The 17,191-nt window shown below is 42.7% G+C and overlaps 1 protein-coding gene across 1 annotated transcript in view; it reads right to left on the bottom strand.

Moving 5' to 3' along the window:
* c5 (complement component 5) overlaps positions 1–14,703 on the bottom strand; it is a gene marked incomplete at both ends in the record, with an annotated part of 51,155 nt that extends 36,452 nt beyond the window's left edge. The window contains 18 exons of the mRNA XM_080852831.1: positions 1,591–1,681; positions 1,822–2,019; positions 2,179–2,247; positions 2,752–2,878; positions 2,976–3,125; positions 3,684–3,890; positions 4,121–4,324; positions 4,851–5,048; positions 5,301–5,416; positions 5,573–5,705; positions 6,261–6,366; positions 7,293–7,383; positions 7,839–7,921; positions 8,235–8,329; positions 8,604–8,674; positions 9,306–9,459; positions 11,855–12,047; positions 14,633–14,703. Coding sequence (XP_080708957.1) covers positions 1,591–1,681; positions 1,822–2,019; positions 2,179–2,247; positions 2,752–2,878; positions 2,976–3,125; positions 3,684–3,890; positions 4,121–4,324; positions 4,851–5,048; positions 5,301–5,416; positions 5,573–5,705; positions 6,261–6,366; positions 7,293–7,383; positions 7,839–7,921; positions 8,235–8,329; positions 8,604–8,674; positions 9,306–9,459; positions 11,855–12,047; positions 14,633–14,703 — 2,357 coding nt within the window. The remainder of the gene's footprint in view (positions 1–1,590; positions 1,682–1,821; positions 2,020–2,178; positions 2,248–2,751; positions 2,879–2,975; positions 3,126–3,683; positions 3,891–4,120; positions 4,325–4,850; positions 5,049–5,300; positions 5,417–5,572; positions 5,706–6,260; positions 6,367–7,292; positions 7,384–7,838; positions 7,922–8,234; positions 8,330–8,603; positions 8,675–9,305; positions 9,460–11,854; positions 12,048–14,632) is intronic.
* Between the last annotated feature and the right edge of the window lie 2,488 nt (positions 14,704–17,191).

Here is a 17,191-nt window from a genome sequence, read left to right as displayed (position 1 = left end):
ATCAGACTGAAGACGGGAGAGCGTTGGATTGGAGCTGTGGATGGGTCGTTGGATTTTGGTTATCGTTGGATTTGGATAGTGATTGGATTTGGGATTTTCGTTGGTTTTGGAGTGTCGTTGGTTTTGGATTATGCTCGTTGTTTGTTTTGTTCTACCATTTAACTGACTTTACACAACATCTTTTGTGTCTCTTCACAACCCTGACATTCACCACACGTTTGCCTATAATTAATACATAAATATATACTTGTAACCCTTTATAAATAACTTATATTATATTATTATTATAAATGCTGCGAGGCCTCCCCCTTTATGTTTCGTTCATGGAACCGTGATCGTTACAATATCATACTTACATCACAACACCATCATAACTATATCACAACCATGTCAAGACTGTATCACAACAGCATCATAACCAGATCACAATAACATATTAAATATATCACAAAAACACAAAAACCATATCATAACCACATCATAAGTATATCACAACAATGTCATAACTACATCACAACACCACACCTTTATCATAACAACCTGATAACTATATCACAACCACGTCACAACTATATCATAGCTATATTACAACAACATTATAACCATATCTCCGCAGTTAACAGCCACATAAGTAGAACAGCTTAACTGTATCAGAGTCATCCTACAACTGTTTCACAACCTTATAGCACGACCATTTCACAGTCGTTATATTCATTACAGAGATCGTCTTAACGTTGCAGGTGTTTGTTTAGGCCATCTGTGCTGTTTTCATGAGAATATTTAGTTAGGACAGGTAAACTAGGTGTACTTTAGATTAGACACCACAATCCCATATCCCCATCCCATCCACTAGAGGGGGCATTGGCTTGCTTACTGGCTGTTTATTGACTTATTGAGCATTTTAACAGTTCAGCTGGCAATGGCGGGAGAATGTCTGCCGGCCCTCTCTTGGAGCCCATGGCTAGGTGAGTGCTAACCACCTTTTGTGGGAATCGTGCCAGGAGTTTACCTCACACAGTTTTCTACGTCGGGGACTGCTAGCCGCCGTCACCTGGCCTCCCCCTTCTGAGCCGAAATGCTGTTGCTTAAGACTGCTCGGCCATCGCACGTGGTTTGGTCGAGTTCTGGGAGGTAAGCTAGTGTCCCTTCTGATCTTTCATCCCACTACCAGCCATGAACACGCTTACCGTCACGTTTGTTTTTTGTGCACCAGGTTAGGGTCTCCAGGTAGGCAGTTTTACTTTTTTGCAATAAACACCTAGATCTAATGGGGCTGTTATGTTCCCTAAACAATATGCAGCTGCCTGGTTCGCGGCACATTTGACGTGTGAGGTGCTTCAATGCCGATTCCCTGGTGAGCAACCTGAGGTTTATGGTAAGCAATGGATGAAAGAAAAACACAAATCTAAAGGCTCAGAATGCCTGCAATGAGAGTAGGCTACACAGCCTAATTGTATTGCACATAGTGATGTGTTACACTGCACTTAATGGTGCAAAATAAAATGCTGCCAAACACTATTGACATTATAATTGATTCTTGTAATGGGCACGCATGGCAAAGTTGAACCCAATTTTTAGAGATGGTTCTACCTGTCATGTATGGAGAGCTCCTCCCAAAGCCAGCTCTCAGGGAAGTAGCTCCGAATCAGCATTGGCGCACTCTCAAAAAGGGCATCCACCGCTGTAAAACACACACACACACACACACACAAACACACCGACAGACAAACACAAAAACACACTCCGATTTTACACGCATGCCATAACAATATTTTCATATTATTATTATTATTATTGTGTATCTTCCATTCGTTTGCTGACCTGAACGGCTGAGAGTGTAGCCCAAAAAACGCACACGCAGTTTTTTGCCCTGTAAGCAGCATTGCTTGAAGACCTCGACCTGGAACTTGTTTAGTCTTTTATCCAAGCGATTGGCCCTGTCATCACACGATTCTAGTGTTGGATAGTTTTCAAGGCCCCCCTTACACATGGGCCTCAGTTTTGGATGGAATTTATTTACTGTCCAGAGACGGAACAGAATAATAACATCATCATTTTCAACAACATTAACAACATTAACAACATCCTCAACGACAAACAATGACATCAACACCAACATCATTATCATTTTCAACAAAAAAACAACAACATCATCAATAATGGTAATAAGAAGATGACACTTGCTTATTTTATTATAGTCCTCTGTGATTGACCTCTTAGTTCTCACAACGTCGGAGCACGTGTCACCTAAAAGCAACACACACACACACACACACACACACATACACACACAGTTAAGACAATTTTTGTTCCAATCTAGTTCTTGATCTTACTAATGCCATGATGCCGTATTAAAGATGCAGTCCGTGATTCGATTTCAGTTTCGCGAAAGGTTGTAGATATTTGAGCTCAACAGCCAATCAAATGACTCCCCTCCCCTCCATGCTGCTGAGGCAGCATGTTGATTGGTGGGGATTGTTTATGGCTCGGCCTGAGCCACTAGGCTTGGTTCCCATTTACAGAGCTGTTTACGAACACCAGAGATTTTTTTAGTGCAAACACTGAACGGACAGCTAGAGGACTGTGAGGGGGTTGGGCGTGTGTGTGTGTGTGTGTGTGTGTGTGTGTGTGTGTGTGTGTGCACACATAGTGTATGTGTGTCTGTGTGTGTGTGCACATAGTGTATGTGTGTGTGTGTGTGTGTGTGTGTGCGTGCACATAGTGTGTGTGTATGTCTGTGTGAGCATGTACCTTCAATGATTGCCTTGGCATTAGCGTTAGTCATGAACATGAGGCCAGCCCTGCGGAACACATCAGCAACATTCTTCCCTCCCCCTCTTCCACAACCCATATCTTTCTGTTCAACATGCTGCAACACCTGCAACACACAAATACACACACATACACATCAAATCAGTCTACTCAAATCTAGACGTATACACACACACACACACACACACACTGTACTGTCTTACAGTGCTAAGAGGGTCTTGGTGCTTGAGTCTAAGTGAGTACAGTGCCGTGTCCACAGATGCCAGGGCCACCACAGAGTTTTGGCTGGCCTGCAGCTGCAGAACCAGTTCATCTTTGGGCTTGTACTGAGAGTCAGGGGCAGATAGCGCCACCTAGAGCACAGGAGAAAAGAGAACAGTGACTAACGGTACAGGTTCTGCTCGCCTAGTCAATGGCCAAAGTTATGATGAAGCAGTGATTCGTAAGTAAGTGCAGAGTAATTAGGTGAAAACCCTTTTGTTACCACAACAATCTGAACTGTTACACAATACAGAATGTATTAGTTATACTAAAAATAGCAACTGTCAACAGGACCAACAGTGCCCGGTACCACAGAACGGTAAATTGGTTAATTGGCTCCTTGAAAAGAAATTGTGTGTGTGCATGAAGGAAATCTCTCAATGTCCAAAGTCTGTCATTCTCCTTCAGTAATATTAGCTACATCACTGTGTGCCCCAGGTAGTTTGGTTCCCCTTAACTGGCCAGCGAGCTCAGTGGATGTAGCTGTGGTTGTGTTGATCTTTGTGTTGTTTTCTAGATTTCCTGTGTGTGTGGATGAAAAAAAAAAATATTCCATGCTGCCCCTCACACACAATTAGATTTGATCGAATTTTGCATTGCCAAATCATCGTGGTAACAGCGAATGTGTGTGTGCAATGCTTAAGACTCACTTTGAGTCCATTCACACACTTGTCCTGGACGTCAAACCACACAGAGTCGGCCACCAGCTCAGCGGCACCCTCTCCAGATTGGACGTAGTAGACGATCAGCCGGACGGACGGCACCATATCCGGGGTCACATGCAAGTTGATAATCTCAATCGAGTTCCCAGTGCGGGGCTGAGTGACGTGTTGCAACACCCTGCCCTTCGACAGCACCTACCAGCAACACGGAAGGGGCTAGTCAGCATCGGAATAGGACACAGACACGGGGGGGACTTGTCAGCATCGGAATAGGACACAGACACAGAAGGGACTTGTCAGCATCGGAAGAGGACACAGACACAGAAGGGACTAATTAGCATTGGAAAAGGATACAGACACGGAAAGGGGTAGTCAGCATCGGAAGACTGGTGTGTATGACGACTACATTGCCTCAAGATATTTACCTGGTAGCTGAAAGACTTGAGGGAAAGGTAATCGTGGTAGTGGAAGTAGACTTGAATGCTGACATAGCTATTGACTTGCAGAGTAGACTGGTAGCTGGGTAAGTTGATGTACAGGTAGCGGCCTTTGGTGGAGACGTAAGTCTCGGCCTTAAAGTTGAACTTGGCCTGGCTCTGCGAGGACAGCTTCTTATCGACTGTCTCCATCTGCAACAAACACACAGAAAGACAAAACCACACAATACAAACTCAGGAATGACCATCATGGGCCGGAATGGAAAATAACACAGGAAAAGACTTACACAGACATAAACGTGAAGAAATGTGAAGAGTATGTGAAGAAAAAAACGAATTAATATCAAACGGTTGAACAGAGAGAATTATATGGATAGATACATACTTCTTTCCTTCTTACTTCTTTATTGATCAAAGGAAATTCAGGATATTAGCACACATTTCTTAGATCACATTACTTTTTTCCCAGGGCCTCATGCCTTTCATACGTATGAACAGCTCTGTTTTCACCAGCACAGACTGAAGCATTGAGCGCTCGCGAAGAACTCTGCATTTGAACCGATCTGTTTTCACCATCACAGCCTGAAGCATTGAGTGCTCATGAAGAACTCTGTGTTTGAACCCTTCTGTTTTCACCATCGCATAATGAAGCACTGAAGCACTGAGCATGTGCACTGAGCATTGTGTATATGGTTTGTTTAGTCACGTGTGTACTCACAGAGAACTCTGCGCTGACAGAGGAGCTGGGGATATTGTAGGTGAAGTAGGCCACGCCGTCGCGTTGCGTTGCCTGGGTGGTTTCCTTCTCATCCACGTAGAGCAGCACATCCTGCTGCCCGCTGGCGTCCATGACGGATCCCCGGACCTTCACCGGCACACCACTCACCACCTCCCCTGTGGGGCCTCTCACAACCGCCTGGGGAGGGGATGGGGGGGGGAGGAGGGAGGGAGTGTAACTTTGCTAATACATCCGTCTGAATGTATACAGTTTTGACAGTTGTGGTGCTTTGCAAAGACTTCCTGTGGTGTCTCCCACACACACACACACTTAAATATAAATGTGGTAATGATATATGGATAATGCACACACACATTCCTACACTGATGTACTCTTTCTTCTTCACACATACTTACACACATACACACAGTTTGACTATTACACACTTACCCTGATGGTGTATGGCAGTGCTGGTTTGATGAAGAGAGGAGTTGCAATCAAGCTCAGGCTGAAGGGAGACACTGCAAACTTCACCGTCACCAACTCAGCCTGCTGAGTCAAGCCACCTTCAGGCAAGGAGGAACACATCTGTCTTACACACCTGTATTATACACAGCCACTCAGCTAATCTCTCCTTTTACTTCTCATCTGTACTGTACTCCAGTCATGACCACATAGAGGTGTTTCTCACCTGTACTCTCCTCCATAGAGGTATATCTCACCTGTACTCTCCTCCACTGTGATAACCACATACAGGTGTTTGCCATCCATCTGCTGTAGGTCTTCGGGTCCGTCCTTGGCTGCAGCAAGGGCCTGCCTGATGTTCAGAACAAGCTCTGCCTGGCCGTCAGTCAACTGAGAGACAAACATGAGCAACAGGGAGGGATTGATTTCATCAGAGGTTTAGGGGGACAATTCAGTTCAACACAATTCAGTTCAGTTCAACAGAATTCAGTTCAGTTCGTCACAATTCAGTTCAGTTCACATTTAATTCAGTTCAGTTCAACACAATTCAGTTCAACTTACAATGAATTCAGTTCAGTTCAAGACAATTCAGTTCAGTTCACATTTAATTCAGAACAATCCAGACACATCAACAGCAAGTACTGGGCTCTGTAGAGAGCCTTGAGACAGTTGTATTGTTTTGGTGCTATATAAATAAAAAACAGGGAGCGACCGCCTTCATCAGAGGTTTAGGGATCAATCAAATTCAGTTCAATTTTATTTATAAAGCGCCAATAACAATTGAAATAGTCTCTAGCGGCTTTACAGAGCCGAGGGTCTGAACCCCACCTTGCGGAGACACGGGCAAAGGAAAACCCCCTTTTAACAGGGAAAAATCTTGGGCAGAACCTTAGCTGAGAGGGGGAAGCCATTGGTGAGGGAAACTGGGTTTGGGGTTTGTCAAACCTGGACTGTGCTGAAGGTATTGGGCAGGATGACGATCTCTTGATCTAACATGTAGCCAAATCTCCTCACCACGTCAGCTTCCAGAACAGGAGCTCCATTAGCATACCTGAGGGAGGTCACACATGCTCTTAGACACTTAACCGTAACTCATACACACATACACTACACACCATACTCACTCTCTTACTACCTCCCTTACACACAGTCCATCCCATACACACTCCCTCACACACACAGTCCACACCCATACACACTCCCTCACACACACACTACACACCATGCACACTCCTATACACACACAGTCCACACCCATACACACTCCCTCACACACACAGTCCACTCCTATACACACTCCCTCACACACACAGTCCACACCTATACACACACACAAACACTCCTATACACACTCCCTCACACACACAGTCCACATCTGTACACTCACCTATACTCACTCCCTCACACACACAGTCCACACCAGGGACGTGCACAGGAGTGGGCTAAGGTTGCTCGGGCAACTGCTCGTTTGCCCTCCTCGACTGGAGTTGCCCCTCCGAAGGAAATATATATATTTGCGATCAGGGGACGGGGGTGTAGCAGCAACGGTTAGTGAGAGTTTAAATGATATTGGCAAAATTTGCGATCAGATGACGGGGGCGTGGCAGCAAACACAAATGTATGTGTTGCCCCTTTTTTCAAGGGCAGAGCAACTGCCCTTCAAAACGATTGTGCACGTCCCTGGTCCACACGCATACACACTCCTATACACACTGCCTAACACACACTCCATACCCATACACACTTCCTCACACACACAGTCCACACACCCATACACACACACACACTCTTACACACACTACTTCACACACAGTCCAAACCCATGCACACACACACTCCTATACACACTCCCTCACACACACAGTACACACCCATACTCACTTCCTTACACACGCAGGCCACACCCATACACACTCCCTCACACAACAGGGCTATATTTTACTGTGTGATATAATCCCATTTTGAAGAAGGCCTCACCTTGCTGTGACTTTCAGCTTGAACGAGTCCATATTGGCTTCGCTGATGTAGGTCAGCTCTGGGTGCATGGTCACTATGATGCTGGGTAAAACTGAGAGACAGAAAGAGCGCATCTATCACTTTCTCTCTCTTTTCTCTCTCTTTCACTCTTTTCTCTCTCTCTCTCTCTTTCACTCTTCTCTCTCTCTCTCTCTCTGTGAGTGTCTGTGTTTGTCTGTCTGTGTTGGTGTGTATGTATTTGTTAATGTGTGAGTGTGTGTGTGTTTGCATGTGTATGTTGTGTTTGTTTGTGTGTGTGTGTTTGCATGTGAGTATTTTGTGTGTTTGCATGTAAATGTGTGTGTGTGTGTGTGTGTGTGTGTGTGTGTGTGCATGTGTATGTTGTGTGTGTGTGCATGTGCATGCGTGTTTGTGTTTTTGCATGTGTGTGTGTGTGTGTGTGTGTGTGTGTGTATTTGTATGTGTATGCTGTGTGTGTTTGCATGTGAGTGTGTGTGTGCTGAATAATTGAACTGAGAGTAGTGTCCTTAGTCCTAAAGTCCTTACCATACTTCTTGACTTCAAACTGGGTGCGGGTGCTTGTGCTGAAGTCATCAGTGAAGGACGCCTCAATGTTCCATATTCCTAACCTTTAAAATACATGGTACAATTACTCAAGAGGATATGGGACAGTGTGTTCTTCCAGCACAGCCATTTACTTGTTTAGTATATTTTGGCCCAATCCACTACTGTAATACTACATGTGACTACATGATGTCTTTAGACTTTAGCCATAAATGTTGCTGACTGTAGCTAGTACTTTTTAAATGTTTTGTAAGAACACTCGAACCATAAAAGAGGACTATGTAGTTTTGAAAACACCGCCTTAATTAGAGACTTCAGTGTAAGGTAATGTTCCCTGCCTGGAGAAATGTGAGACTGTGTGTGTGTGTGGTTCCTTACTTTGGTTTGAGGGGTATTTTGAAGGGCTGCTGCATCGATATGATCCCACTGACATCCTCCAGGTCCACAATGTCTACCTTCACATCTTCAGGGTCCTGAGGTAACAAAATAAACCAAATAAAAAGCCTTCACACACAGGTCATGACACTGTGAAGATATAATAATAGAGTTCATCAGAGTTCAATAGAGTTCAATATAATAATGAAAATATTCAGAAAGACTTTAATGTCCATAATGTCCTAAAGACAGTCACTAGTGCAACAGCTTCTCTTTAATGTACTAAAAACAGTCACTAGTGCAACAGCTTCTCTTTAATGTCTTAAAAACTGTCACTAGTGCAACAGCTTCCCTATTGATTTTTTTACTTGCCCGAAATGTGAGAGTGACTTTTCTCCTCGCTGGTTTCAACTCCTCATTCAGAGAGAAGACCCTCACTTTCACTGGCCACATACACACACATGCACCCAAACACACACACACACACACACACACACACACACACACACACACACACACACACATACACATCCACACAATTAAAACAGAAGGACAGTTAACACCATATAATGAACAATTATTAATAATAATCAATCAATAATATTTACAGCTCACAATGGGATGGATATCACCTTGCTCAATGAAATTATCATTTCTGTTAATTGATGGAACATGTCCTAGTGTGTGTGTGAAATACTTTTCTCTGTCTGCCTGCCACTATTCTCACTGGAATCCTGTTATAAGCCTGTTGATTTTTCCTCCTCTGAATGCAATTATGGTGTTTTTTGTGGTGTGTTTGCATGTAAGGGGATAGTAATGTGTTGGTGTGTTTGGTTATTATAGTGTGTGGTGTGTTGATGTGTTAGGAGACGATGTGTGGTGTGTTTGGTTATTATAGTGTGTGGTGTGTTGCTGTATTAGGAGACGATGTGTGGTGTGTTTGGTTTTAGTGTGTGGTGTGTAGATGTGTTAGGAGACGATGTGTGGTGTGCTTGGTGGTAGGTGATAGTAGTGTGTTACTGTGTTTGGTTACATCGTGTGGTGTGTTGCTCAGTGTCTGTGTCGAGTCAGTACCTGACTGCTCGGGTGTATACAGAGGCTTGTCCGTCTGGAGGAAGAGGAATCCGTTGTCGCGGGAGACAGGAATTCTCTCATCTTGGTTAATGCCACCAGCCACAGCATGTAGATACACATGGGTCGCATCAGAGGGGAAATCCTTTGAGAAGATCTGTGGGAAACATCAAAGAACAACATTTTATTTGAATAGTGTCAGGGAAAAATCCTAAACTCTTACTAAGTTTTGTTAGAATTACTTAGAATAAAGACACCACAAACCAGAGTAAAGTTATAACAGAACTATTACGCTCCGGCCTCGAGCGGAGAGGAATCAGTGTTATCACTCGATATCACCTCTGAGCTCTCCCTGGCTACATAGCTCTTTTATTAGAAAAATCAGTGGTTACACAATACATGATCATTAACATTGGTTTCACAACAGTGCTTTCTCAGCCTTGAGTAGAAGGAGTCGCAGCTGCAAATATTTAACTAGACAGTGCTAGTCTCAGGTAACATCAAGCAACCCCCTTTCTTATCAGGTCGTGACCTTTCTGTTGAGGTAATTAGGTTTCACAATCTTTGCTGAGTTTATGTCTCTGGAAAAATACTGCTCCAAACAAAACCAGAACACAGAAACAGAACACTATTGTGAAAATAGCAGTTCAAAGAATTCCCTTTTAGTCTAAAACTTCATGATAATATTTAATAATTTCTTTCACAAATAGTCTGCCTACAATAAAAAAAAATATAGATGGGTTGTGGAAATTCAAGTTCAGTCTTTCTGATTTTTCACTGAACATCATTGTAATCAAACCAAACCAAACCCTGAACCTTAACCATAAATTGTTGTTTAAAGAGTTTCAACAGATTTGTTTGTTCTGTAGATCTGTAGATCTGTAGTCTATAGGGGACCATCGAAATAAAGTGCTTTTGATGTATTTTAGATATCACCATGCCTAGTAGAATAATCTATCTATAAATCCAGGAATCTCTGTGTGTGGGTGTGTGTCAGTGTCAGTCTGTCTAGGGCGTATCTGCCTGACGCCAGATACGTTAGTTATGAGATTTCGCAAGTAGCTTACGCATGTCATGAACCTGTGCATCCTTGATTTTGAAGATTTTTGAATTTACAGTTTTCGAGATATTTGTATTTTACCGTTTCCCCTAGGAAACAATGGGTTATCGTCTCCCGTCCCGTCGGCACTATGGGTAGTGACGTCACAATCAAACGCGTAGCGTTATTAAACTATCCTGCCTTCATTCAAAGTTCAGAATAGCGTTGGATATGATACAGATATGATACAGGAGTAGTAATCCATCAAAAATATTCATATTGTTTATTAGTATACCGTTTGCCGTGCATTGAAATGCATTGGGTTTAGCGACGCGATTTCTAAACCCAATGCATTTCAACGGGAGCCAATACATTGTGACATAGACCAGCGATTTTGGCGTAAAATGTCCTATAGTGTGTAGGCTATTCATGAGGAACACACACTTCGATGAAGACACACTTCGACGTCTGGAGTAGGCCCGCTCATCTGTAAGTAAATTTAACCTGTTCACGTTAATTGCTGTGAAATTAGCTAGCCTATTGACGTGCATCGAACATGCACTGTGCACTGAATTCGGGTGGGGGATAGTAACGCCATCTCCAGTCAGCGCAAATCTCGCTGTAAATTATGTTGGCCCACGTTGTCATGTTATCCTCCCAGTCCTGCACTGAATTCGGGTGGGGGATAGTAACGCCATCTCCAGTCAGAGTATTTAAACTGTGTTCCCATTGTAAGGACATTTATTAGCTTACGATCTGTCTGAGAGTGGGCTGTCAAAGCAAGCATCATCGAAGTCATACAGTACAGTAGGCTACATACATTCAATACAATTAACCTACATTTGAGTCCAACTGCATGACCATTCTTACCCTACACTTACCCTTACAATAAAGAAGTGATCCTATTTCATGACACTTTATGACATTTAGTTTATAGTTTAGACAGCAACGTTGACATCTATATTCAACTGCATCCACTACATAATCTCAAACTTTATTTGTTGGTATATCTCCAAAAAGGCTAACATTAAAACATTTCTTAATGAAAAGGAAACATGCATCACAATAACACTTCAGTGTAACCTGTAGCCTACCTATGTGGAGTGCAAATATGTCTTGCTATTACACTACCCAACAGCTACACCTACGTCTGCTAACACTACAGAATGCATAATTCACACGGGCACTGCACTAGTGACTATAAATGTGAAATGTAATTGTTAATGATACAAATATTCTCGTTTTTTTTATTATTATTATAATTATTTAAATCCGAGGATGTCTGTAGAATTGATGTGAACGCAATCACCAACAATTTCTCTCAAATTCAGCCCTTAAGAACATGGGCACACTCCAATCTGGCCTATCTACGACAGCTTTTCCGTGTTCTTAATTCCTGTTCTTAGCTAAGAACAAACCCCAGGTAAGAAAACTTTCAGGAAGTTAAGAAGACTGCGTTCCAGAATGATGGTTGTTAAATCTTAAGGATCTTGAAGTGTTGTATTTTGCTCACCCGCATCTTGGCTTCTGCCTGGTAGCTGTTCCCTGCATTGAGCTGGACAGTCTCAGAGTCATATTTAGTGTCCCCTGCAGCCAAAGACTTCTTCAGGTAGAGCTGCACACTGGTGTCCTCCTCATCAAACACCTGCACCACCACCGTCTCAATCGCATCCAACCTTAACAGCCGAGGACCCGTGATCAGAAACCTGCAGACACAGACCAGTGGAGTTACCTTAAAGCACAAGTGTCAAACTCAAGGCCCGCGGGCCTGATCAGGCCCGACAAGCCATTTAATCTGGCCCGCCAGCTCCTCAGAATGTAGCAAAAAGTTCCATTGATTTGAATGAGCAACGGTGAAATTTCAATTGGCTCGCCTAATTTTCTCTGAAGGTTAATAAAGTATCCATCTATCTCCTATTAATCTATCTATTAGAGCTCGTCTGCCGCAGTCGCTGGTATGTCGAACGCACCACAAATACTGCAAGTCGCACAATGCACTGTCCCCGCGTTGGTAGCATACCGCGAGCATTTGCCCCACTGTCCGGGCCTCGACTTTGATCCATTTTTTTTATTTCGACCCTCTGTATATTTGAGTTTAACACCCCTGCCTAAAAGAGAGAGACAAGCTTGATCTGAATCTAGAGAGAGGAATGTTTCTGATCAGATCTGGGAGCATGAGAGACAAGTCTGTTCTGATCCTTGAGAGAGAGAGACTGATCAGAATCTAGAGAGAGACAAGTCTGATCGGATAGTGGAGCGAGAGCAACATGTTTATCAGAACCCAGAGAGAGAGAGATAGGAAGAGAGATATGTTTAATTAGAACTTGGAGAGTGAGAGAGAGAGAGAGTGAGGAATGTCTGATCCGAATCTAGAGAGAGACACATCTGATTAGAGCAGACATGGGCAAACTATGGCCCGCAGGCCGTATACGGCCCTTTGTGCTTTTTAATCCGGCCCACCGAACTTGTCCAAATATTATTATTATTAAATTCAATTTTACCTTTCTCCTGTAATGCCCCCATTTCCCCGCTAGATGGCGCATGATCTCGCAATGCATGTGTGGGCCAAAGCTAGCTTTGTTTATTGTTTCCATGGTAACATGAGCCATGTAAGGGATAACGGCCGACGAGCTGTCCAGTTCTAGGAAGTTAATGGACGCTGCGGGGCAAAGAACACCACGACGCGGAGCGGAGGGGTGTTGCTCCGCAGAAGTCCATTAACTTCGTAGAACTGGACAGCTCGGAGGCCGTTATCCCGGCTTATCTCCCGTTTACAACATCCAAAACGTTTTTTATTTTTATTATTATTATTATTTAGAATTTCCTTTATCTTTAGGAAATTTAATATGCATAATAACCTGATGAATTCTTGATTTGAAGCCTAGGGCTCCCGTTATAGAAAGTAGTGCGTGGAACTGGACCTTTAGTTTCCCCGGGCGTTGCTGCAAAGTGACACTCATGAGCTCACCTCTGTAAAGTAAACGGACACACGGACACAGGTATTGTTCATAAGGTTTTACTATTTACAGTTGAACTCCACGTTTCCGTTGATGGTGAAGTTGGACAGAGCAACAGGGAGGTCAAGTTTAGTAATTTTGGTCGAAGGCTCACAATCGAGCCGGCTAGTTAGCCATGTGAGCTACCATCTGTTTCAATGTTTTTTTTTCTAAGGGCTAACAGCCGCCTACAAATAATATTCGAGACTTTCAGTTAAGAATTACAATACTCTGCAACATTCGTGTAGAACATGAACAACTAACCGAGTCAATTTAGACATATAAAAAGTTGTGTAGATAGCTTAATTGACATAAAACATTGCCCACTAACTTGTCCCAACACGCCGCCATCTTGGTTCAAATTATCCTAGCTGTCAAAAAATAAACGTTACGTTGGTTGTCAATGGTAACCATTCAAGAGCATTGATATGGAACGGCGATTCAACGTTTCTACTGGGACTACGTCCAAGGTGTCCGGTTATACGAACTTAATGTACACCCCATTAGCCAATCAGAAAACATTATTTCGTTCCAGAGGGAGATAACTCGCTTTTCTGTCGGCAATTTCTGATATGCAGCACATGAAGGTAGGAGAACGGAGGGTAAAGAAAATGGTGCATGATCTTTGTCATGCATATTTTCAAATTGTGCACATGTAAAACAATATATATATATATTTAATCGTTTATATTTCACTGCTATTAAAATATAGAAAGCAGGTGTTATATTTGTCTTCTCTATCAATAGTTTGATTCGTATGCTAGCTAGGCTATTTGCAGATTCTGTTCTATTTGTCTCAATGATGGTCAATTATTATTAGGTAAAGAAGCAATATTTCGCAATTCCTATAGTGCATTGCAACGGCGTATGGAAATTACTGGTAGCTTCTCTAACCTGTTAATGTAAATAATAAAGAAGTTCAAGTGTTTTGAGCACAGGCCTCAGATGTTTTCATGATGTTTGATCAGTCACGTTACGACAGGTTTTTGTATTGTTCATGTTCGTGCAATTTTTTTAATTGCCTTGCAAATAAATGCTTTGCTACCTGCTTTGCTAAGTCCAAATCCTTTCATGTGATGATTTTACATGTCATTTATATTAGTTCACACAAACACTCCATCCATCTGTTCCTGGCCCGGCCCCACTGTCAAATTTTAGAACCCATTGTGGCCCGCGAGTCAAAAAGTTTGCCCACCCCTGGATTAGAGAGTGGAGCGAGAGCAACATGTTTATCAGAATCTGGAGAGAGAGACAGAGAGAGAGGGAGAGAGAGGGATAGTCTATACCATACTCACATCTTGTCCTGTGCAACAACACTCCAGCCCAGGTTAAGGACCCCCACACACAGGAGAAGCAGGGCAGCCATTTCTGCAGCCAAACTCAGAGGAAAATGACAAAGGTTCTCATCAGACCCTAACCCAGACTCTGCTTGCTTTGGCTCAATCAATCATTACTCTTCTGCCGCCTCCCATTTGGCTTCTATTGACACACACCCCCCCCCCCCAACCCAAACACACACCCACACACACACACACACACATACACACACACACACACACACACACACACACACACACACACACAAACACGTAATTGTTGGCCCAGTTGGGCAACATGATTCCAGTGTAAACATCAAACTGTAATCAAACAATCAAACTTAGCAGGCAGTATTCCCGGCAGTGGTTTGTGTGTGTGTGTGTGTGTGTGTGTGTGTGTGTGTGTGTGTGTGTGTGTGGGTGGGTGGGAGTGGATGGGTGTGTGAGTGTGTGTGTGTGTGTGACCAACTGGAAGTCCCCTGGGTCAATCAATGGGTCCACTCGTGGATGTCTGCTGTTGCTCAACTGAGGGACAGTGTCTTCATGTTTGTGTAGCTCACCAGTGAGTTAGTGAGATTTCCAGTTCGGCGCTCAATGTTTAATTTTTAATATCTAATGTTGTTATCTATAAAAAAGTTAAAGTTCTGGTTTGGTGTGTTTTGACCATTAGAGACTGTAATGAACTATGGTGAAGGCCCAACTGGGACAAACTAAGTCTAACTAAGGCAAACCATGTCAGGAAATCATACAGCAGCCTTTCATGGTGGGTGAAGCCCTCTGGGCACACAAACACACACACACACACACACACACACACACACACACACACACACACACACACACACACACACACAGTAATAAAATGATGCACTAGTTGCTTCCCTCTGGAAAATAGTGTGTTAAAAAAAGTGTTGTACCCTCCCCCTGCCCCCCATTTCCTTCTGTAAAGTGCATTTAGTTGCCTCTTGGTATGAAATGCACTATTTAAATAAAGTTTGATTTGGTTTGATTAGCTTACATCCAAGTAGATTGCATGCCTTTACAAATCGGCGACCTATCACCTGGTCGATCGATTACTAACTCATGAAACCCACTCTTGCTTTAACCCCTGGGTTACCTCCTGGCTTGAGAAGACGTGTGTTGTAATGATGTGGATTCTCTTGGCACTTGCTAGTTTCTGGTCGAGTTCAACACAACAGTTTTTATTCTAAAATTAAGCGAGCAAGTGGTTAGTAGAAGAAGAAGAGTGATATGCTATATGTGCTATATGCGATATATGCTATGTGAGTATTCAGCTTGCCTGTTGGCTCTGCTGCCTAGTCTTTCTCAGGACGTTCTGTGTTAAGTTTAATTCACAGTTAAAAGTGGGGACATCTACACGGACAAGCCACCAAAAACTGAGACATCTGGTGACCCTAGCTCTGGATCCTACCTCACCCTACCTCAGATATTATACTGGTTTTTGACCCAGGGTGCCTTTCCTGTCATTTTGAAATACATTTCGCCCCCCTAGCCCGTTCTCCTGCTGTTGTAGGGTTGGACACCACTGCAAAACCTTTCACTCTTCTCGGTGTACCACTGCCATCTACTGATCACTTAGGGGTCTTGCTGGTGGAAAAGTTTCAGATAGTTTGCAAGACTGTGTGTCAACTGTGTTTGAGACTGAAAAAGATACCTAATGGTGATGTGGTGAAGACAAACACAAAAATGCTTTTCCGTATGTTTTAGATAGAAAGTAAGATGTTTTTATTCCTCAACATGATTCCTCAGCAATTAAAACGTTCACATTTTAAAACAAACGTGAACTGCTTTGTGTGTCGTCAACGTTTTCTGTTTTAGTTAAAACCATTTGTTCAAATCCATTAAGTAAACAATGAACTTTCTTCAAAGTGAATAACTGTATTGAGAAGTGGTGCTTGGTAATCGTAATATTAAAGCATTCCTTTACTTTGGGGTCTTTTTTGAATAGCATCACACTGCTGTGATGTATGGAGGATTATCGGGACCAAAACTAAATACATAAATAACTAGATAAATAAATAAATGAATGGTTAAATACTTGGATAAATACATAATTAGATAACAAAATGAATAAATGAGACACTAAATATATAAATGTTACATGTACTCGTGTGTGAATGAACAGTATTACACACCAGGCAGGCTCAGTCGATCAGGCTCTATTCGATCCAGAGGGATACCGAATTTAGGCGTTTATGGATGCCAAGCGCCAGATTTAGTTTAATGAAAGTTATTGAGCATTATTTAAATAAATCAAGATACCAGAATGTCCCAGAAGACATACCCTCAGCTGCTGCGTGAGGCTGACCCAGTGTATTTAGTTTTGGCCCCGATAATCCTCCATAGTGATTATCCCGCAAATCCTCATATGACAAAAATAACACAACGGCTTTAACGCTTAATATTTCAATCATTTATTTAGGAGACAAGAAGGAAATACAAAGTCTTTAGTATCTGCAAACAGTTTACGTCATATATAGATCAAGTATTTGTAATCTGAATAAGAGGTTTTACATA

The sequence above is a fragment of the Sprattus sprattus genome (genome assembly GCF_963457725.1).
Source record: "Sprattus sprattus genome assembly, chromosome: 15".
Classification (NCBI taxonomy): domain Eukaryota; kingdom Metazoa; phylum Chordata; class Actinopteri; order Clupeiformes; family Clupeidae; genus Sprattus; species Sprattus sprattus.
Note: the sequence above shows the minus strand (reverse complement) of the source record. Positions and strands in the feature narration are given on the sequence as shown.